We start from the raw sequence: 25,086 nt of genomic DNA, 5'->3' as shown, positions 1-25,086 counted from the left end.
AAAATTAGAGCCCCCCTACATTGCTAGTGGGATTATAAAATGGTGCAGCCACTGTGTAAAACAGTATGGTAGTTCCTCAGAAAGTTAAACATAGAGTTACCATAGGACCTAGCAACTGCACTCCTAAGTGAATAACCAAGACTCTTGAAAACAGAAGTACACACACACACACAGTGTGTACAGGAAAAAAAGCAAACTTGTACAGGACTGTTCATAGCAGCCAAAAAGTAGAAATAACCCAATATCCATCAACTGATGAATGGATAAACAAAATGTGGTACATATCCATTTAATAGAATATTTTTCAGCACTAAAAACTAGCATGTTCATACATGCTACAACATGGATGAAACTTGAAGACATTATGCTAAATGAAAGAATTCGATCACAAGAGGCCATTTATTGTATGATACCATGTATATGAAATGTCTGGAATAGGCAAATCTATAGAGATAAAAAGTAGATTAGTGGGACTTCCCTGGCAGTCCAGTGGTTAAGACTTCACCTTCCAATGCAGGGAGTGAAGGTCTGGTCCCTGGTTGGGGAGCTAGATCCCACATGCCTTGCAGCCAAAAATAAAAAAAACCCAAAACATAGAACAGAAGCAATATTGTGACAAATTCAATGAAGACTTTTTAAAAACTGGTCCACATCAAAAGAAAATTTTTTTAAAAAGTAGATTAGTGTTTGCCTAGGGCCGGTGAGGGTGGGGTGCAGGATGCGGCTGCTAATGGTATGAAATCTTTGGAAGTGATGAAATGCTTTGAAATTAGATAGTGGTGATGGTTGCACAGCTCTGTGAATATACTGCAACCACTGAATTATATAGTTTAAATGGATGACTTTTGTGGTTGTGTTATATCTCAATAGAACTGCCATTTAAAAAATGTATTAATAAAGAAAAAGAAAATCATTATTTTTTGGCCACACCATGCGGCATGCGGGATTTTATTTCCCTGACTGGGGATTGAACCCGTGCCCCCAGTAGTGGAAGCGTGGAGGCTTAACCATTGGACCACCAGGGAAGTCCCAGGAAACCATTTTTGAAGATGTTTCAGGGAATGTATAGGTAAGAAGGCTGGTACAAACTACTGATGAAACCATTCCTTTCCAACTGTATCCTTCAAAGAGAATAAGAGGCATGGAAAATCCAAGATAAAAACATGTGAAATAAAATGTGTAAAACACTTCCTTACTGATTTTGGTTCAAAGCTGAGGAGTCATTTAAATAACATTTGTATTTCTGTAATATTAAGTGTAATACCAATTTCAGTAAAATAATAGAGCTGGGGAGTTATGGCATGAAAGCAAACAACAGCTCCATTTTCCTCCCCAGAACAAAGTATATTAAATTAATTATCCAGTCAGTTATCCAATCACATCAAAAATATATAATCTTGGGGCTTCCCTGGTGGCGCAGTGGTTGAGAGTCCGCCTGCCGATGCAGGGGACACGGGTTCGTGCCCCGGTCCGGGAAGATCCCACATGCCGCGGAGCAGCTGGGCCCGTGAGCCATGGCCGCTGAGCCTGCGCGTCCGGAGCCTGTGCTCCTTAACGGGAGAAGCCACAACAGTGAGAGGCCCACGTACCGAAAAAAAAAATATATATATATATATATATATATAATCTTTGTGCATAGGGTCAAGACTACCACTCTCTTCAATCCAGGCTGGGTGGCGGGTAGGGAGGAGCCATTGACATTTACTTCTTGTGGGGGGTGCACCTGGAATTGTGTAGTGCTCAGACTATACGGGTGTACACAGGATGGCATCATTTGAAAGAGAAACAATAAACTTTTTAAAGTTCCCCCTTTTTGCAATCAAAAAAGTAAGTTGCTATTGAATAAACATTTCTAGATACCTTGAGAAAAAAGGGATTGTGCACAGATACAGAGGGACTCTACTTCAGTGGTTCAGCAAAGGTTAGTCGGAGTGAACTTGCTCTGCAGATTTTTATGAACTTCAAATAGATACATGAGAAAGACAGGTTTTAAAATGGTATACAGTTGTCCCTCAGTATCCATGCGGCATTGGCTCCAGAACCCCCTCAGATACCAAAATCTATAGATGCTCAAGACCCTTATGTATAAAATGGAGAAGTATTTGCATATTACCTACACACATCCTCCAGTATACTTTAAATCATCTCTAGATTACTCATAATACCCAATACAATGAAATGCTACGTAAATAGTTGCTGATGCATGGCAAATTCAAGTTTTGCTTTTTGGAACTTTCTGGAATTTTTAAAAATAAATTTATTTATTTTATTTATTTATTTTTGGCTGCCTTGGGTCTTTGTTGCTGTGTGCGGGCTTTCTCTAGTTGCAGAGAGCAGGGGTTACTCTTTGTTGTGGTGTGCAGGCTTCTCATTGCAGTGGCTTCTCTTGTTGTGGACCGTGGGCTCTAGGCACGTGGGCTTCAGTAACTGTGGCACATGGGCTCAGTAGTTGTGGCACACGGGCTTAGTTGCTCCACAGCATGTGGGATCTTCCAGGACCAGGGATCGAACCCTTGTCCCCTGCATTGGCAGGCGGATTCTTAACCACTGAGCCACCAGGGAAGTCTCTGGAATTTTTTTTTAATATATTTTGGAGGCACAGTTGGTTCAATCTGCAAATACAAAACGGATATGGAGGACTGACTGTACAAAATGTAAACACTGAATTCACAAGTATTTCCCTAAGAAACAGCTTGGAGGAGGTACAGAGAGGACTCCCAGCCAAGATAGGCTCTGAGGGGCTCAGGGCAGTTAAAAAAAGACCTCTACTGAGAGCCCAAGATTGGGTGACACCACTTTCTTCCAAGTTTTACTGGCTGAGAGAGCCTGAATTAGATCATATCTCACCCACTAACACACAAAAGGCACAGTTCTAGGCTTAGCTGCAATCAAAGAGGGTCCCCCCTTAACAATGGAAAAAGTCCAAAACGTTGTTTCTATTACTGAGAAATATAGCTTTTAGCTACTCTTTCATTACAAATATACTTTTACATCTATGAAATATCCCAACCAGTTTCTTTATCACTGTCATGACAAGTTGTGAATATAACTCGTTGACTCAGTCATGTGGCTGGGGAGGAAGGTCTCTACGTATTAATGTTTCATTTTCACTGTCATTTTATCTAGTTGGTTCTTATTAACTGCCATGTTGATGCCTTCGCTTGTTTTTCTCTTCCTGCCAAGCCCTTTGTCATGTTACACGTGACAATAGTGTTAAGAATTTTTTTCCTAATATCTTATGGGGGTGTCTGGGAAGATTTGTCATTCAGCCCTAAAGAACACAATGTCAAAAAGAAGTTTGAGGCTAAAACTGAAGTCTTTTTTTTGTCAAGGGAAACAAGTTTCTCAATGCCAGCTGGTGAACATAATTGGTTCTCTGGTGGCATTATTCACAGCTTTTCCCTCTGTGCATCTCTTTCTTTTATTTTTTTTCTTTAGATGCCTTCCATCTTGTTTGTTAAAAGCAAAGGATATTTCAGAGAATTGGAATTCATTAGCCTTCCTAACAGAGGGAGTCTATTTAGATCTAAATTGGTGGTTAGCAAATATACAGATAATTCCTGCACATTCTTATTTATCTTTCCCAGTTCCAAAGACTATAGAAACAGATGCCTTAACGTCTGGCTGGGAGTCTCTAGTCAATGGACTGGAATACAAAGGAATCTTGGATTCAGAATTGACAAAACTCAATAGAAACAAATGGGAACTCTTCCCTGTTAGTAGATTATCTCTATAATCAGATTTCCCTAAGGTACACATAATACCCAGAAATTCTAAGACAAGACTGTAGTCTTTCATGTAAACAAAACAGGAGGCAAAACATAACGGAAGGGAGGTGCACTGATGAAAGCTGGGCTGAAAGCTCTTCACTCCAAACAAAAGTTGCCAGCAGTTCGGCTGCTGGTAGATGCATCCAACAAGTTATCTATTCACATTGGGAGTGTCCTTGTCTGAGCAGAATTTGTGAGTGATTTTTATCAAGTCCTTCAAACCAGCCCTGCCTCTGGAATGAACTTTAGGAGCAGCCCACCTGAATGTAATAGAGACATTTGCAAATTATTTTAGACTAAGTCATTCATAAAGACAACCCTAGAATTGTACTCACATATCTTAATTAATTGGTTAGACATATATCTACCCAGTAGCTTTGAAGTAAGATATACTATGCTGTATATTGTGGGAAACAGGACCATGAGTTAGAAAATCCTTCCCTCAAGTAGCTATTAGTGTATGTGACATTTTAACAGTTAACTATGGGCATTAAGAAATACACATACTTCGTTGGATTCAAAAGAGGGCGACATTGCTGTCAGTTTGGAGAATTGAGGAAAATTTCTCTTAGGAGCTGAGATTTGAGGACTATAATATTTGATAGATGGCAAATGAAGAGGAAAACACATTCATTGGAGGAAATAGCAGAATTAACAGCATATAGGCAGGAAACAAGAAGTTCAGGTTCATTGTAGCATTGAGTACATGTAGAAGATAAAGTTAAGACAGTAGATAGGGATAAAACTAGAGGGATGGAATATAAGATTTTTCCATATTTCTGAAGGCAAGTTTTCCATATCCAATAAAATATGCCTAACATATTCTTGTAAAAAATTAGTATATTTCACAACAGTGGAGAAAAGCATATCTTTGAAAAAATAATGGCGTTCTCCTTACCCACCATAAGGGATATAATTTTATTTTCTTTTATTGGGGTAGGAAGAAAGAGTTAGATTAAAACTTTCAATTTGATTCAGCTGTTCCAAGGGAATTAGTAAAATAAAGACTTTACTCCTTTTCTTTATCTCCAAATAAGCCTCTAAATGAAAGCCTGAGCAATTCTACTTCACCTTCACCAATATGAAGTCAGAAAGTAGAAGGATGAGGAGAGACCTAGAAACCTGTCTTCAGCTCTTAACTCAAGGCTGATTCTATCTCTTCCCTGGAGTTTCATATAACATGGTTCATATCGTGTCTTTATTCAAATCATGTTTTTCCCATTGGACAATGTCCGATAAACAATATAGACATAATAACCCACTGACAACTAAATAGCAAGGACTAATATCTCTTAAGTAAGTGAAGATGCAGCCCCAGAAAATTGTCTCCCAAATTCTAGTTCAACATCCAAATAGAAAAGAGATTTAAAGGAGTTTTCTGTTGGGGCTTTGTGTAAGACTAGGTCTTTTGGATAGTAAGGGTGGGCATTTTCTGGCATTTAATTAAACAGTATTTTCTAGGATCTTAGATAGAGTACTTTTACTAGTGTAAGTGGTAAAATAAAGCTGAGAAAAGTGAAATTGTGTGCTAAAAGGAGGATTTTTTGTGTTGCATTTAAATGTACCTACTTATGGCCGCATAGCACAGGGAGATCAGCTCCGTGCTTTGTGTCCACCTAGAGGGGTGGGATAGGGAGGGTGGGAGGGAGAAGCAAGAGGGAGGAGATATGGGGATGTATGTATATGTATAGCTGATTCACTTTGTTATACAGCAGAAACTAACACACCATTGTAAAGCAATTATACTCCAATAAAGATGTTAAAAATAAATAAATAAATGTACCTGCTGACGAAGAAATAATGAGTAGGGGTTTATCTAAGCTCGAGGAAAATTATGCTAAAATAACTTCATTAGATAAAAAAAAATTTAAACCATGTTATAACAGAAAATTTATACTTTCAGTTTTGAAGTATTTTTCATCAATTTCAATACCTGAGTCTCAGTCAAAAAATCAGAGTCTATGATTCATAGTGCAGCACTAAGATATTAACATAGAGAAACACGTCCATTAAAATAAAGAGAAATTATTGAATTATTTTTTTAAAGTACATTAAAATAATAATACTATATTGTAGGGCATATTATATATGTAAATGTAAGGGGAACAGGTAAATAGAATTTTACTGTTGTGAGATTTGTACATTTTATATGAAGTGTAATAACATTAATTCTAAGTACATTGTATTAAGTTAATGATGGATATGGAAATCCCTAAAATAACATCTAAAAATAATACACAGAGGGATTGCAAAAAAGCTAATTTGATTTCAGAGGAACTAAAATCAAATATTAAAGAATATTTAATTTATCCAAAATAAGGCAGGATAAGAGGATCAGAAAACAGAAAACAGATGCGACAGCTAGAAAACAAATAGCAAGATGGTATTGGTAAATGGACAAAACACTTCCATTAAAATGCATAGGTTGACAGGTTAAAATAGCAATACCCTGGAACACTACTCAGCAACAAAAAAGAGTGAATTATTGATACACACAACAACTTGGATGAACCTGAAGGGAATTACACTGAATGAAAGAAGCCAACCTCAAAGGTAAGATACTACATGATTCCATTTATATAATATTCTTGAGATGACACAATTATAAAGATAGAGAAGGGATTTATTGGTTGCCAGGGGTTAAGGGTTAGAGGGGAGAAAGGATTGCGGCTATAAAGGAACAGTACAAGGGAGCCCTGTGATGATGATTGTGTAGCTTGATGTGGTGGTAGTGGTGGTTACACAAAGCTACACATATGATAAAATTATAGAGAAACATACACACACATGCAAATGAGTATATGTAAAACTGGAGAAAGCTGAATAAGCACCAAAGTCCATTTTCTAGTATTGATACTGTACTGTATTTATGCAAGATGTTAACATTGGGGGGCATTGAGTGAAGGGTGCACAGAACCTCCCTATAAATTTATTAGCAACTTCCTGTAAATTTATAGTTATTTCAAAATAAAAAGTTTAACAAAATGAAAGACCAAACTACATGCTCTAAGAAATGACTTTGAGTACCACAGAAATTGAAAATAAAAGGATGGCAAAATACATACCATGCAAAAAGTAAGCAAGAAAAAAACTTCAAGAAAAAGAATATTACCAGAGATAAAGAAGGGTATTTTATAATGGTAAAAGGTTCTGTTTGTTAAGAAGACATATGATCTTAAATGTGTATGCATCTAATAACAGGGCAGATAAATAGACAAACCACAATTATAATTGGGGATTGTTATACCCCTCTCTACAAAATTAATAGAACAACTGGACAAAAAAATTGTTATAGGAGATTTTAACAATACTATAAACACATTTATTGAATTTACATTTATAAAACAGTGCACCCTTCTATTCAACATTGCACTAGAGGTTCGAGTCAGGGCAGTAGGCAATAAAAGGAAAGAAAAGCTATAAAGATTGGAAAGAAAGACATACAGCTTTCATTATTCACAGACAACATGATCTTCTACAGAGAAAATTTGAAAGAATCTACAAAAAAGACTCAAAAATTAATTAGATGGCAGGGTCACAGGATCAAGGCCAATATATACAAATCAGTTATATTTTTGTATGCTAGCAAGTAACAGAGACCCCAAATTAAAATACATTTATATTATTAAAATTTTAATTCTCTTTCTTATTAAAAAATATCATTTATAGGGCTTCCCTGGTGGCGCAGTTGTTGAGAGTCCACCTGCCGATGCAGGGGACACGGGTTTGTGACCCGGTCCGGGAAGATCCCACATGTCACGGAGCGGCTGCGCCCGTGAGCCATGGCCGCTGAAGCTGCGCATCCGGAGCCTGTGCTCCGCAATGGGAGAGGCCACAACAGTGAGAGGCCCGTGTACCGCAAAAAAAAAAAAAAAAAACTTTTATAATAGCATCAAAAATGTGAAATACTTAGGGATAAATTTAACCAGCTATGTGTAGAACACTGAAAAGCACTAAACATTATGCAAAGAAATTGAAGAACTAAACAAATGGAGAGATACACTGTTGTCATGGATTGAAAGCTTATTGTTAAGATGTTGATTCTCCTTAAATTGATCTATAGATTTAATGCAATCTCAATAAAAATCTGGTAGCTTTTAAAATAGAAGTTGATGAATTTTCTTAAGTTTATATGGAAATGCAAAGTGCCTAGAAGAGTCAAAACAATTTTAAAACAGAAGAGTAAGGTTGGAAGACTCACACTATCTGATTTCAAGACTTCTGTAATGCACAGTAATTGACACAGTGTATTGGTGTAAGGAGAAATATATTGATTAGTTGGACAGAATAGAATCCAAAAATAGACCAAAACTATATAAAGAACTTCTGCAACTCAATAATAAAGTAATAAACAATGCTATTTTTTAAAAAGTAAAAGATTTGAGTAAATACTCTATTTTAAAAGATATACAATTGACAAGTAAGCTCATGGAAAGATGTTCAACATCACTAGTTTTTAGTGAAATGAAAGTTTAAAACCACATCGATATATCACAAATCTACTTTGTGGTGACAAATCTACTAGAATGGTTAAAATTTAAAGAGATTGACAATATCAAGTGCTGGCAATCATGGGGAGGAACTGAAACTCTCAGACATTGCAGGTGGAATGCAAAACAACACAGCCACTTTGGAAAACAGTTTGGCAGTTTCTTATAAAGTTAAACATAGACTTATACAACACAGCAATCCCTCACCTAAGTATTTATCCAACAGAATTGAAAACGTATGCAAATGTTTATAGTGACTTTATTCATAATTGTTCCAATTTGGAAACAACCCACATCACATGTCCAACAACTGGTAAATAAGTAAACAAATTGCAGTACATTTGTACAATAGAATACTACTACTGACATATGCAGCAACACAACACTGATAGCTCTCAAAGGCATTACTCTAAGTGAAAGAAGCCAAAAACAAAGAATAAAATACAATATGATTCCATTTATATGACATTCTAGAAAGGCAAAACTATAGGGAGAAAAAAGAAAATCTGTGGTTGCCAGAGACTGGGGCTGGGGGAAGGGACTGGCTTAAAACAGATGAGTTTCAGGGACTTCCCTGGTGGTACAGGGGTAAAGAATTCCCCTTACAATGCAGGGGATGCAGGTTTGGTCCCTGGTCAGGGAACTAAAATCCCACATGCCGCGGGATAACTAAGACTGTGCACCACAACTACAGAGCCCAGGAGCCCTGGAGCCCACGCACCACTACTAGAGAAGAGAAAACCCACGTGCCACAACTAGAGAGAAGCCCACACACTGCAACAAAAGGTCCTGCATGCCTCCATGAAGATCCCGCATGCCACAACTAAGACCTGATGCAGCCAAAAATAAATAAAGTAAATAATAAATGAATCTTAAAAAAATGATGAGTTTCAGTCTATATAATTGTTACCTCAAATTTTAAAATGCATCAAAATTTCATAGGATACAGTTAAATTAGTGCTTGGGGGAAAATTATAACTTTAAATGCTAAAATTATAAAAAAAAAGGTTTAAAATAAATGATATAACTTTCCACTTTAAGAAACAAGATAAAGAAGAACAAATTAAGTACACAGTAAGTAGAAGAAAGGAAATAAAGATAAGAGTAGATATCAGTAAAATAGAAAACAATAAGGAAAATTCAAAACCAATATTTGGTTCTTTAAAGAAATAAATTAAATTGATAAACATTTGGCAATATTGGTCAAGGGAAAATAAGAGAAAACACAAATTACCAACATGAGGAATGAAAAAGGCAGTATCACTGGAGATCCTTTGGACATTAAAAGAATTAAAAGAGAATATTATGAACAAATAAATTTGTAACTTTGATGAAACAGACAAATTCCTTGAAAAATACAAATTACCAAAACGGACACAAGAAGAAATAGAAAATTTGAATATTCCTATATATGTTAATGAAATTGAATTTATATTTAAATACCTTCCCACAAAGAAAACTCCAGTCCCAGGCAGTTTTACTGGTGAATTTTATCAAACATTAGGGAAGAAAATTATCCATGTTACACAATTCCTTCAGGAAATTGAGGAGGGAACACTTTTCAACTAGTTTTATAAAGCCAGCATAACCCTGACGCCAAAACCAGACAAATACATTACAAAAAATAAAACTATAGCCCAATACTCCTCATTAACATAGATGCAATCTACAATAAGTAGGAATTCAAATCCAGAAATATATAAAAAGGATAATATATCAAGATCAAGTGGGGTTTATTCTAGGAATAAACATTTGAAAATCAATCAAAAATAATTTACCATATTAACTGCATAAAACAGAAAAATCATATGATCATTCAAATTGATTGAGAAAAAATTTGATGTAATTTAGTGTCATTCATGATTTTTAAAATATCTCTCAGCACAGAAAATAGGAGAGGACTTTTTCAACCTGATAAAGATCATCTATGAAAAATCTATAGCTAACGTCACACTTAATGGTGAAAGATTTTTCTGTAAGAATGGAAACAAATAAAAATGTCTGCTCTCACCACTTCCATTAACACTGTAGTAGAGGTCTTAGGCAATGCAATAAGACAAGAATACAGGGTGCACAGATTAAAAAAGAAAGAAGTAAAACTATTTGCAGATGAAATGATTGTGTACGTAGAAAATACTAATCTGAAAAACTACTAGAATTAGTAAGTGAATTTTGCAAGGTCACAGGACACAAAGTCAACATACAAAATGAATCCTATTTCTTTATAATGACAACAAATAACTAGAACATTTAAAATTTTAAGTAATATTTATAGCTACATCAAAAATACTTTGGGATAACTTTAATTGAAATATGTATAGAACTTCTACATTTAAAATTATAAAACACTGCTGAAGACCCAAAGAAATGGAGAGACATACCATATTCAAAGACTGGAAAACTCAGTATTGGTAAATGTCAACTATCCCCTAAATTTCTCTGTGGGTCCTACACCATTCCAAGCAAACTCCCAGCAGGTTTTTTTTTTTTAATGAAGTGTGACAAACTGAATATAAAATTTATGTAGAAGTACAAAGGTTCTACAAAGCCAAACTATCTTAAAAATGAAGAACAAAGTTCAAGGACTTACACTATCTGATTTCAAGATATCAGATAGTCTGACACTTATAAGTTAACTTAATTTTCAGCCAAGACATCACAGCAATTCAATGGGGAAAGGGAAGACTTTTCAAAAAATGGTGATGGAACAAATCCTTTCTAAATGCAAAAACAAAACTCAAAACAACAGCAAAAAACTTTGAACTATGCCTCACACCATTACAAAAATTAGTTCTCAAGATCACAGAACTAAATCTAAGGAGCTAAAAACTATAAATCTTCTGAAAGAAAATATAGGAAAATATTTGGGTAAACTTGTAGTAGCAAAGATTTCTTTTAGACAGTACCCAGAAAGCACTAACCATAAATAAAGAACTGGTAAAAAATGGACTTCATTAAATTTAAAAATTTCTGTCCATCATAAGACCCATTAGGAAAATGAGTAGGCAAGCCACAGACTGAGAATAAACATTTGCAATACATAGATGACAAAGGACTTGTGTCCAGAATATATAAGCAATCCCTATTAATCTATAATAAAAGTACAACCAACACAATAAAAAATAGGAAAAGACTTAAACGGGTACTTCACAAACAAAGATATATAAGTGGCCAATAAACACATAAAAGAAGAGCCCCTAATTATTAGCCATGGGAAGTATCAAGAAAAACTACAATGAAATATCCCTACACACTTACCAGAATGGCTAAAATTAAAAAGACTGATAACACCTAATGTTGGTGAAGATGTGGGGAAATGGGAACTCTCATAGCTGATGGGCGGGAGTATACAGCGTACAACCACTTTGTAAATCAGTCTGGCAGTTTCTCATTAAATGTACATATATCCTATGAGAATTGGCAGTTATTCCACTTCTAGGTTTTACTGAAGAGAAATAAAAACATATGTACACCAAAATATTTGTACAGAAATGTTCACAGCAGCTTTATTCATAATACACTAAAACTGGAAACAACCCATATGCCTATCAACAGGAGAATGGATAAACAAATCATGGTATAGCCATAACCAAATACTACTCATCAATAAAAAAGAAAAACTACTGATATGCACAACAACATGAATGGAGCTCAAAAACATGCTGAGTGAAAAATCCAGGCACAGTAGGGTACATACAGTAAATTTTCATTCTTAAGAAGTTCTAGAACTGGCAAAAATAATCTATGATGAAAGAAATCAGAACAGTGGTTGTCCTTGTGGATGGAGGGGATGATGATTGACTGGGAAGGAAATGGGGGATCTTTCTGGGGTGATGGAAATGTTTGATATATTGATAGGGATACGGATTATGTGGGTGCATGCAATTATCAAAACTCATACTGTGCATTTCAATATCTGTATATTATACCTCAATTGGAAAAAAAATTTTGAGAAGTAAATTGAAAAACAGTTATTAAACTACTTTAACAAACAAGCTCAGTAAAGTCTGCTTTTAAAAGAAATCAAAAGAAATTTGGGATCTATTGATACTGAAGACTTTGTAATTAAGAAAAAGGAGAAAGAAGAAGTAGAGATAATTATACGGGCCATCACTGAGGGCTTCCTAAGACCTCTGCTAACTGCTTTACATGCACTTTCTCATTTAATACCCACAACAACCCATTTTTCAGACACAGTAGGAAAGATATGCTTTAATAAACAAATCTTCCCACTACCCTTAGCAAATACCTTAGGTATAAATTCCCTTAAAAACTCAGGATAGCAAGGCATTTTTTTCCCCTTTTAAAATTTCAGGCAGTAAGTTGTAGAAGTTGTTTCATAAACCTGCTACTATCACTAAGAAATGTGAACCATAGAAAATAATACCTATTACCAATTTTGGTTTCAGCAATGCTCATAAAATATGTTCTGTGACCTATGACCACAATTCTTAAAACATCTTATTTCTGTGAAATTCTTATTTCTAGGAATATTTTCTAGATATAGAAATTCCTATTTCTATATCTGCCCTCACAATGCAAGTCGGGGGCTAGAAAGCATGATTTGCCTAATAAATATTTACCCCAGGCTCACTGCTGAGTCTAGCACAACTTCTCTATCAGCTCAACGAGAGTCTCAAGAATAAAACTTCTCCTAGACCCCTGCATAAACAGCAGGTAGTTTTACAAAAAATGATGGGACTAAGAGATGGTAAGATGGTCCTTACCACATCCAACACAGCGCGGACAAACACATCCAGGTATACTGTGGTGGCCTGGGTCCAGTTGTGAACTGGCCTCACTTCCTTGCGATATTTTTGTAATAGCTGCTTGGTGAGATGATGCAGAGCAGAGCTCCTGGGATGAGGCGTATCTATGGCCAGGATTCCTGAAAAAGAAAACTATCATCGTTTTCACCGTTTATGAAAATAAAAGGAACTTAGCATCTTTAGGACACTTCAGACTGCTCAGGACTCAGTGGCTCCTAGCAGCATATAGTTTTCAGCTCATCCGAACTGCTTAAGTTCACAGCCAACTAGCGGGCTTATTGGCAGACACTTGTTTAAAGTAAGCTGATGACATAGAAAATAAACTTATGGTTACCAAACTGGAAAGAGGGGGAAGGGATAAATTAGGAATTTGGGATTAACAGATACACACTACTGTATATAAAATAAACAACAAGGACCTACTGCATAGCACAGAGAACTATATTCAATATCTTATAATAACCTACAATGAAAAAGAATCTGAAAAAAATATGTGTGTGTGTGTCTATAACTGAATCACTTTGCTGTACACCTGAAACATTGTAAATGAACTATACTTCAATTAAAAAGCAAAAAAAAAAAAAAAAAAAAAAGCAAAGTAAGCTGACGGTCTAAGTGCCCAATGGAGAAATCTCATTGTAAAGATAAATAAATCAACCCCATCTCTGAGGATGCATACTTTCACTTACAGTTCCATTTTTACAACAATCTTGCATATTGGAGACAACATCCTTTCTTTTTTCCGTATCACCCCCTCCCAGTACATAGGAGAAAACTTCCTATGCACTTAGCCAACATTTAACTTCCTCTTTGGATTTTTCTTTTGATTTTCTGTTCGTAATTCAAAATCACATAGAAAGCCCAAAGCAGAAACATGGACAAACCAGTTGAACACAAAGATTTGTGTGGATTTCTGAGTAATGGGATTAGTGAGATTCCAATTCATATTTTTCTCCTCAAAAATCTGTTCTCTCACTCTGCCTTAAAATGCACTTGTCAGAAAATGAGATCTTCATTTTGGGAAAATTCTCTGTGGCTCCAGGGAACAGCCATTTCCTATGACCCAGGAGTCTTGATTTGTAGAGGAGCCGTGATTGGTGTTGAGGCCGGGAAAGCCAGGGGAAAGCAAGCAGGAGAAATGAGCACCAGCAATTGGAAGTGACAAATCTGTGAGGGCTTTCTCAGAATCGCAAAAAGATATTTTGTTCACCAACTTTGCCGGCCCCTGGGGGATTCAAAGCTTCGCTAAGTCATTGGACTGAAGCAAATCGCACACCTCCCGCCAACAGCGCCTGAGTGAAATCTATCTGTAGTGTCCTGCGTGTGAATTCACCTCGGCTCTCAGCGGTTTTGATGGTTATTTTGATGAGCTGCTGAAGGTACGCGGGATCCAGCAGGAAACTGTAAATGAGATATCCTCTCCCCGTGCGACAATCCTGTTTATACCCATCTCTTTATGAATGATGCTGTGTCACTTGCCGCCGCAGGCAGCAATTTCTATGTTTATCAATGTCAGTGTAACCAAAATGCTAACAACGGTGCTGGAGGTGCAATTCCAGACTCATTGTGGGCAGTGGAATATTCACTTTCATTATCATCTGAACTGGGAATCTAATTAGCGTTTTAACTCCCTAACTATTCACCCGACAAGACGCCAGAAGTGGCAACAGCGATTCTGGCATGCGGGACTAAGGTGGGTGACTTGCATCAGGCATCATCTTTAGTTTTTGTGAACTGTGGTTGTCAAAAAGTGTGCTGTGAATCTCTCTACCTGAGACTGTTTCTTGCTGGCGGACGCTGGGGGTAGGGATTTCTGGAGCCCAAAGCAAAGCTGATCTGGTGCTTTTCCTGAGAACTTCGCTTTGGGCAATTTCACTCTTACCTCCCTTGGAAGCTCCCAATTCAAGTCCCAGCTGGGGAACCACTGAAATGTGCCTGTTTCAATACAGGAAACCACTTGAGACAGAGTTAAGACATAATTCTGAGAAGTGAATGTGTGCTCCCTATACCCTCTGTTCATGGAGAGTCAAATTTCCCTCTGATACCTTTTCTAGGAAACAATCCATAGGTCCCCTATGGATAAACACATACTTTCTAGAATGTGTCATAGTCTTTGGGTAAAAAGAGAATGTTCTGGAAGCTGGAAATAGGAACAAAAGAGAAGCAGGCAATGATTGGAGAAAAATCAGAAGCAAAGGGAAGTATGCTTAAATAAACTACAGAGGGAAAGAGTTCTTTGTTTAAAATGGGAAGAAATAATAAATTACATTTCTACTATGAGTGCAAATTTGCCTGAGGAGAAAGATCAATTAGAGGAGAGAGATTAAGGATTTAAGTGACCATTAATTAACAGTAAATTATGCCCCTTGAAAGCTAATGTGACATTCACACAAGCACTAAATGACTCACAGTTCAGTGATGTTTCAACAGACACTGATGGAAACTATCAACAGACCCAGGAAAGATTCCTCACTAGCTCTGCCTCCTTGAATGATAATAATCAGCTTCAAATAATTCACTTGTAAATTTCTGGAAAGTAGAATGTGTTAGGAACTGAGCTGTGAAGCACTTTTGGTGAAGAGAGATTTAAAAAAGATAAGAATACAATAGAATTATTCCTTTGTTTTCCTTATTTCAATGAGTTACACACATGCCTATCTTAGAATGTTCTGGGCACTTTGATGAAAAGAGCTCTTTTGCTTTAGTAAGTATACCACCTTTAGGATTATAAGAGAATGATACTGAGACAGGCTGGGACCTGGGACCTAGGACCCTTTGCTGCACTGCTTACACCTGGACAAATGTCCCCTTAATAAGCAAAATACAAAGAAACTAAAAGGGACTAAAAATAACTGCATGCATGTGCAGTTAGGGCAAATTGTGGACAACAAGATACAAAAAGACCAAAAAAACCCAACTTCCACTTCTGAAGAGCAGGGAGCAAAAGCAGGGTACTGCACATGCCCCTGCACACAGCACCACCAAGGGGGTGGGCAGACCACCTAAGCCTCCCCTCTGGCTGGACCCCTGGACACACTCCTACCCTCACGCCATTTAAGGAACCAGCTCCTCCCACCTCAGGGAGCGAGCAAGGGAACCTGTTACTTGTTTTTACTCCTCCCTGCTATATAGTAGGAGTCCCAATAGAGCCTTGCCTGAACTTTTGTCTGGCCTCTTATCAATTTCTATTGATTAAGGAAGACCAAGAAACCTGGTTGGTAACAATACATATATCTGAGATGTTACAAGGAAACAGAGGTTTGAGGGCATGGTACTACTGAATACCTAATACTGATTAAATAATTAGCTGTGTGCCAGGCACTGGGCTAAGAGCCCTTTACATGAATTATCTCATTTAACTTCTACAAGAATAGGTACTCTACAGTCCCGTGAAGGGTCACTTACAGGTGAGGGACTCTAGGCCTAGGAAGGTTAGTACCACTGAAGATCACACAGCTTGTAAGTGAGGAGGCCGGAATTTAAACAAGACTGATCTGGATGCAAAGGTCAAGCTCTTACTCTGGCACTACCCTGAACTGGCTCCCTGAGAATACTAGGTGAGTAACCCTTCAAAAGGAAGAGTTGCATGTTGTACATTTTTGGACAGAAACAGCGCATTGTTATTTTCTGTGTTTGTGGGGTTTTTTAAAATATTTATTTATTTGGCTGTGCCGGGGCTTAGTTGCGGCCCTCGGGATCTTTGAGTTTCATCATGTGAACCCTTAGTTGCTGCCTGGGGGATTTGTTCCCTGACCAGGGATCGAACCTGGGTCCCCTGCATTGGGAGCATGGAGTCTTAGCCACTGGACTGCCATTTGTGTGTTTTCAGGTCAGTGATATGTTACATTTGCATTGCAGCTTACAATTACATAATGCTATCTTATTCGGTCTTCATGAATATACAAAATAAACAGTTAACTTACAGGGAAACAGAGTCTCTAAGAGGTTAATTGACTTGCCCGGGGTCACGTGGCTGGTGAGTAGAGTGGCAGGACCTAGATGGTTCTAATCCAGGCCTCCTACCCTAGCACACTGTCTCCTGGGTGCAGCGGTGAATTGGCGGTTGGTTCAGGGCTTTAATGTTTACAAATCATCTTGATATTAAACCAGTAAAAATTCCAAAGGATGAATTTTTCTGCAACAAATGTTCTCAGTATGATTTATGGTCAAGCACTGATTACGAGACACTATTAAAACACTTTCTCTGCCACAGTTAGAGCAAAAATCAAGCATAAGGCAAAACATTAGAAAGAGAAATCATGAAGAAGAATTTCATTTTTCTATTTTATCTTACTTAGTTTAATGTTCACAATTATTTTCTGCTAAGAAACCCATTTGACATTTAATGAAATTCCCTGTTTTCATTTTTATAATTAAGATATGCTTTTATCCTTTAATTTCAACACCCAGCATTTTTATTCTTCAATGATAAGTGGCTATTTTTCTTCTCTACCCAATAAAAAAATCATTGCCAGCTGCTTGGCTACCAAATTCCTTCCTCATCTCCGTAATTGACTCATTCCACTTTCAGTTATATTTTAAAACATGGAAATTCAGATACGAGCTCTAGGAGAACCCTCAAGAAAGTGGGGTGTTGGGAAACACCAGCATAAACATAAATTTTTGATTTGTGTATATTTTCTAAGAACCAATCGTATCCTATTCAAATGACTCAATTCAGTAGAGTTAATACTGGCACTATGGAATTTTAGTTTCAGAAATTTAGGGAAAGAAAACATATATATATATATATATTAGTTTCTAAAATATTTTTAAGGGGAATTGTACACTCAAAACATGCAAGTTTATAGAGCTCGTCTTTAGAGAAACACTCATCACCTACACAGACTTTGTACGGCTGGATGTAAAGCCCCTAATACCAAAATGACATCCAGGTTTCTGTAGCTATGATGGATCCAAGGAACTCTCTCTCTGGGCTACTAAAAGCCAAGACTACTTTGGATAATAAAAATATACTATTCAGACATAAAAGTAAATCTGAAAGAGAATACCCCAAACTCTCAATGTCAATTGTTGTAAAGAAAGCTTGATTTCTAAGGAAGCAGAAATTTATCAGACAATTATAACATTTCAGAGCATATTTTCAGCCATGTGTAAAGCCCCACTGTGTGACCCTATGTGTGTATACATCTATAATTGTAGGAGCAAAGTCGTAACAAATTGTTGGTCTCCGTGTAGCTTCACAGGACTGACATTTTACAGATCGTAAATAAAAACAAACACTTGTGACGAGTTATACAGCACAACGTAGAAAACCACGTCTCTAGCTTCTAGGCGTTAATATTCAAAGCCTAGTAATATCATTAAAGGACTCACCTGAGGCGGCCACCAGGACCAAGGGCCACAGAGGGGCCATTGAACTTGCCAGTGTTCCCCAGGCACTTCCAGAAGATGAGAAACACAAACTTGCCTATTGGATGGAACGCCGCTCAATCTTTCCTAAAAGACCGCCTTTCCATTCCGTTCTTCTCTGTTTGCCAGTTTATGCTGTCCTTGCTGGTGCTATTTTGTAAACACTAAATGGGACCAAAGGCAGTACCAGCACCACACAAATGTTTTGGAATTGATACCATTGCAATACTTCTTAACTTCTCCATTTGGTTCTGCCCCAGGATCAGATCTTGGCCAACATTTCAATTTCCCTGACAGGAGATAGCTAAGTGAATAATGTAATCTAAGAGGAGCCCCTAAGCAGGGGAAATTCCACACTAATGTGATTTCCTTTACAGCCTTTACCTAAGGCAGTCCTCTTGCTGACATTTAGGACACTAATTTCATTAATAATTGAGATCCAAATAGCTGATCTAAATCAGACTTATGCAGTAACATCTTCAGCATTTGACTATGATTATTGGACTCTTGAATTACACTAAGCTAATGGAAACCTGGTATTGTCAAATGAAGAGCAACTGCTAACAGTACAGTGGGAAGAGTGTCTTTTGTTTCTCCTAAGCCCCTTTCATTAAAAGAAACATCGATTTTTGATAAATAGAAATGCTTCTTAAATTCTCACTGCCCACAATTCAGAAAGTAACTACATAAGAGAGAATGCGTCTAGGCTTACTGAAGATGAAAACTACTAAAGTTTAACATCACTCAATAAAAACTGGGTTTTTTTTTTCACTTTTTGATTGAGCCCCATTCACTTTTCATTATTAAGGAAAAAGATGCATCATTCCACATAACTCTATCTTGCATTGGTAGACCCCTAGATGCTCTAGAGACAAAAATTAAATTTCATACCATTTCCAACATATGCCCGCTTTTTACTATAGATGGAATGTAGAGGAACAGGTTTGAGATAAGTTTTCACACAACAAACTGAGGGAGGGGAAGCATATACCTGATCCCTGTGCTCCTAATCATTTGGTCCCTTTGTTTAGAATCCATGAAGCTCTCTTTTTAATTTTCATCTACCAGTAAAATATAGATGTTGGTGAAAGCAGTTACAAATATGGAAAGGGAGAAAACTAGGATGAACCCTGTAGTGTTGAGTTGGTTTTGGAAGTATCAGAGTGAACTCTTGGTTTTCGATACATGTAGCTAAATATAGAAATACATACAAATGTAAGCATGTGTGTACATGTGTTCATACACGCATATGTTCCTAGCTCTGTCCACTAGAGCGCCTGAGAGCAGGAACAGCCCAACAAAAATGAGTACACCTAACACCCAGATCTTGGTCTCTAAATAGCATACATACCTACAAGGAAGAAATGGAGAAATGCGTGATGCCAGGGCCAGGGCAGGAAAGTAGAAAAAGAGCCTAGAATGCCTCCTTGTATCACAAAGTAAAGAAGTGCTAAAAGAATCATGGGGACAGGATAAAAGGACAGAGTCAGCTTGAAGGGGCTCCCACTGGCCAAATCTGTGACGATTCAAGCATCAAAATCAATAATGATGGCAAAGATTTATAACTCATGAAGTAGAATAACAATCCATGAGTCCATCCTGATTTAAATAAAGAGATGGATGGGAAGGAGAGAAAACTTTTCCCTTAAATTACAATTGCCAACTAATAAATGTAGAAGAAATAATGGAATCTTTATAGTGATAATTAATTCACAAAAGAAACATCAATGGGTGATAAAAACGAGTTGGCAAAAGTTTGATGAGGAACAGGACATTAACACAAAATACTTACTAAATACAAAGATTTAAAAAAATCTTTCAGGACTTCCCTGGTGGTGCAGTGGTTAAGAATCCGCCTGTCAAGGCAGAGGACACAGGTTCAAACCCTGGTCCAGGAAGATCCCACATGCCGCAGAGCAACTAAGCTCACGTGCCACAACTACTGAGCCCGCACGCCACAATTACTAAAGCCCGCGCGCCTAGAGCCCATGCTTCGCAACAAGAGAAGCCACCACAATGAGAAGCCCGCGCACCGCAACAAAGAGTAGCCCCTGCTCGCTGCAACTAGAGAAGACCCAACGCAGCCCAAAATTAATTAATTAATTAATTTTAAAAATATTTCAGTAGAGAAGTCTGGCAGACAACACCTTTATCAAATGATGAAAATTAGCATCACCAGTTATGGGAGTTGTGCACCACGAGATTTGAGAAGATGCAACAGCCCTTCTGTTATCATCCTGCCAAAAATTCATAACTTGAATCTATCCAGTAGGAAACCCCGTATTGTGGGACATTCTACAAAACAGCAGGCATGTAATCTTCAAAAGTGTCAAGGATATGAAAGTTAAAGAAAGACTGAGAAACTGTATCAAACAAAAGGAGATTAAAGAGGCATGACAACTCAGTGCAATGTGTGATTCTGCAGTGGATCCTTTTGTCATAAGAATATTTTGGAGAGAACTGGTGAAACTCAAATGCGGTCTGTGGATTAGATGGTAGTGATATAGCAATGTTGAATTCCTAATTTTGATTGTATTGAGATTATGTAAAATAATGTCCTTGTTTGTAAGAGTAATGCTCTAAGTAATCACAGGTGAAGGGTCATCATGTTGGCAACAAACTCTCACATGGCTGGTGGGGGTGGAGAGTTCTTTCTACTTCCTGTGCTTCCAGTTTTGCTGGGCATTTGAAAATACTTTTACTTTTTCAGAAGAAAAAGTAAAAAAAGAAATATAACCTGGTAGAGGAAATTGGATACAAAGTTATGGAAAGTTTGAGAAATATCCTTGAGATAGGGTAGAAAAATAAATGGGGCTTCATCAAGAGGTAAGATCATGAAGGACTGATCTGGCCATCAAAATCCCATCACTTCCCATCAATGCTTTGAATTGTTGGCTTCTACCTATGAGATGAATTAGGACAGGAGAAAGGCAAGCTGTAGGCAGCAGACCATTTTTTTTTATGGGCAGGGAGCACAGAAGCTTGCCTTTATGCAAAGCTTTAATTGAGATGGTAATCAACATTATCTTCTTGCCACACATGTTAGTAAGCCATGACTCTAGGTCAAACCTCCTGGGACACGCTTGCCCTCCCTTCTGGCTCACTTTCTCATATACCCATCTGTTACTGGAAGGCCACTGCTAATGACGTGTAATACAGGTACATTACGACCTTCATTAGCTAATTTAACAACAGTCTGGTGATCCTGCCCATTACAGCTCTTTATTGGCTGATGAATTTTGCAAAGACAAGAAAGGTTTGTGTGAGTGACTTGTCTTCAAAGTAGTTTATATACAGATATTTCCTGATCTTCCCTTGATTGCCCTGCTCTGCACCACCAGATGGCTCAGAGTTTTCTTTTCCCAAACTTACTGTCCTGTCTAGGTTTAGTTTATATACTCAGTGCCTTTACATTCGGTGTCTGTCCCTTGCTCAACTTTTAATTTTCCATGAAAACCATCTCTTCTCAACTCCTTAAATTCAATACTGTTTACTCACATTATTTTTTGCAATCCATTAGTCAAAGATTTCATCCCCCTTAGATATCTCTTTAGGAAGGATGAATGCAGGGTGAACCTTGTTCAGACCCTTGAAACAGGTCAGGGTATTAAAGTAAAGAAAATGGAATTGTCAGGGGATAAGCATTCAGGCTTCTTAAATATCACCTGGGGAAAAAAAGACTTATTAATCTGAAGTTTGAATCTGCCATTCTCTGAGAGCAGTTCAGGCCAGGCCTAACATTAAGAGAGTACCTAGATATATATTTATTTCAGAAGTCCCTTCTCCACATTCCCATGAGCCCTTGCACTTTGTTTTTCCATTATTTCCGAGTAAGATATGACACCTCTTGGACCAGATTTTTGGAAGAAGCAGGGGGAGAGTATTTATTATGCAAACATAATAAGGAAGTGTTTATTATGCAAACAGCAACTGAGTTATGTGTCCTTTAAGACTACTAAATAGTTTTTAATTACTGCTATATCAGTAAATCCCATAAATATGCAAATGCAATTAGTTGACAAAATAGGCCTTAAATATCTTTATTCCTCTCCAACAAAGTTCTTTGAAGTTAATCGCTAACTCTCTTTGTTCACTCCCTTGGCAGTAGTGCTAAAATTGACAGGAATTTTGACAGATGTACATATTCAGGGAGAACCAAATTTTCTGAACACATCTGGTCAGGCTGCAGGAGAAAAGCAGAAATGGACACTCTAGCCAAACTCAAATATTTAATGAGTAGAGTCCCATATGAAATTTCTTTTATTTAATGAGTAGAGTCCCATATGAAATTTCTTTTATTCCATAGCAGTGCCTTCTGAAATAAATATCAAGGTAACCACTTGGGTACAACTTCAAGTCCAAAGCTACATTGAACATTTGCTTTTTTTTCTGGCACAGGATTTCATTTTTTAGTAATAATGCACATTTTCTGGTCCCTAAAAATAAACAAAAAAAAATATGGTCCGCCGTGACCCCGGCCTTTCGTGGTTATGTGACATTGTTTTCCATGAGAACATAGGAGCTAAGGTTCTAGGCTTTGGAGTCAGACACACCTCATTTTGCCTCCCAGCTCCATCACTTGCTAGCTGCTCATGGGCTTGGTCAAATTGCTTACTGTTTCTAAGCCTCAGTTTTCACAACTGTAAAAAGGGTATAATAGACTCTGTTTAGTTTTTTATGGTTGCATAACAAATTACCACACACTTAGCAGCTTAAAACAAAGCTCATTGGTGAGCTCAAAGTTCTGTAGGTCAGAAGCCCAGGCACAGCAGGGATAAATTCTCTGCTCAGGATCTCACAAGGCAGAAATCATGGTGGTATGCTGGAGCTGGCTCTTACTACATCAGAAAGGCCAACTGTGGGGACTTCCCTGGTGGTACAGTGGTTAGGACTCTGTGCTTCCACTGCAGGGGGCACAGGTTCGATTCCTGATCAGGGAACTAAGATCCCGAAGGTAGCCCTGCACAACCAAAAAAAAAAGGGGGGGGGCAACTGTGTACATCCCTTCCCAACTCTGTGTTCAGGTTAGTAGCTTGAAATCAGCCATGACGGAAGTATCTGCCACACGGGAACGAGCAAACACTAAAAATCAGGTCTCCTCCGACCAGCTGGTTACCAAACACCCACTAGCACCCCAGGGCCCACTCCCTTGAACTTACAGGGCTTCATAGACACCTCCATTGTGGCACTTGAGTGTATTATGACTATTTGTTTACTTTCCTATCTCTTCCAGAATTCTGTGGATTCCTTGAAGGCAGAGCACTGTATCTTATTCATCCTTCTATCTCCAGCATGGAGCTTGGTACCTAGCGAGTACTCATTAAATGTTTGAGAAGGATGGAAAGAGGAGAGGAAGGAAGGAATTAACAAATAGGCAGAAAAGAATTTTGGTTTATGCAGGAAAGATGGCACCAGGAAGGGCCTAGCTTTTTCACAACCACATATAATATGCTAACCCTTCACTACCCATCTCACAAAGGATGGTGAGAATAATGGCTTGGGTTCAGATCAAGATTGCTTTTATTTAGTTTGCTCCAGAACAGGCCAGCAAGCCGTGAAAAGGATAAACATGGGACACAAATGCAGGAAGTTCATGCCTCTCTTTGAGTCTCTCAGAGGGTACCTAAAATTCGGGGGTCTTGTGATCCCCAGGAGTGAGATGTCCCCCCAGAAGCCAGAGGAATGTACACCTGGGGACTTGTTGCTTCTGTGTAATCCTTCAATGACAGCAGTTCCAGGAAGCTGCTTAGACTGCAGTGTAAAGCAAAGAGTCTGACTCACGATGCCATGCTGGTCAGGCCTTCTGCACAGATCATGAGCCTTCAAGTCTTGCTGTGCCAGCACTGGGGAATCTCTCGTGACCTGTGGCTCACCGCAGAGCCCAGGACTTTTCCATTTAGGTTCATTTAGGAGTCTTCTGTGGAGAGGCCTGGATACGGTCAATCACAGAAACCAGTAAGAAAGATTCTGGTTTGGTCTAAATTTCTGGATATTTCTATCTCTGCCGTGGACTCAAGATGGGCAAGGGCTTTGATCTTTTAGAGCTTGCTTTATTCATTCATTCATTCACTCTGTGGAGAATTGTGGTAGACACTGGGGATATAAAGATAAGGGAGTTCAAGGAAATTGGGGTGGAGGTAATAGGTAAGAAACACCTAGAATACAATGAGATAAATGCCAAAAGATGAATGAAGTGGGGGAAAACAGAAGTAAAAAAAAAAATGGAGCCCAGATTTGGGGTGAGGTAAGGAGAGGCTTTTCACAAGTGACATTTGTGCTGGGTAAAGATAGGTAGGTGAGGAGAGAACTAGGAGAGCGGAAGGAATAGCATGTGAAAAGGCTGGATGGTGAGATGAAAGAGCATGATAGAATGAAATGATGCCATTTCAGCAACATGGATGGACCTAGAGATTATCATACTAAGTGAAGTAAGTCAGACAGAGAAAGACAAATACCATATGATACCACTTACATGTGGAATCTTAAAAAAGATACAAATGAACTTATTTACAAAACAGAAATAGTCACAGACATAGAAATCAAACTTATGGTTAACCAAAGGGGAAAGGTCAGGGGCGAGGGATAAACTGGGAGTTTGGGATTGACATGTACACACTACTATATATAAAACAGATAACCAATAAGGACCTATTGTATAGCACAGGGAACTCAATACACTGTAAT

General features: G+C 37.8%; 1 protein-coding gene across 1 annotated transcript in view; it reads right to left on the bottom strand.

The window, feature by feature from the left end:
- HTR3B (5-hydroxytryptamine receptor 3B) overlaps positions 1-23,583 on the bottom strand; it is a 39,881-nt gene extending 16,298 nt beyond the window's left edge. The window contains exons 1-3 of the mRNA XM_060304357.1: positions 23,519-23,583; positions 18,367-18,431; positions 12,988-13,148 (exon numbers count right to left, since the gene is read on the bottom strand). Coding sequence (XP_060160340.1) covers positions 12,988-13,148; positions 18,367-18,431; positions 23,519-23,583 — 291 coding nt within the window. The remainder of the gene's footprint in view (positions 1-12,987; positions 13,149-18,366; positions 18,432-23,518) is intronic.
- Positions 23,584-25,086: the final 1,503 nt, after the last annotated feature.

Source organism: Globicephala melas, chromosome 8 (assembly GCF_963455315.2).
Source record: "Globicephala melas chromosome 8, mGloMel1.2, whole genome shotgun sequence".
NCBI lineage: Eukaryota > Metazoa > Chordata > Mammalia > Artiodactyla > Delphinidae > Globicephala > Globicephala melas.
Note: the sequence above shows the minus strand (reverse complement) of the source record. Positions and strands in the feature narration are given on the sequence as shown.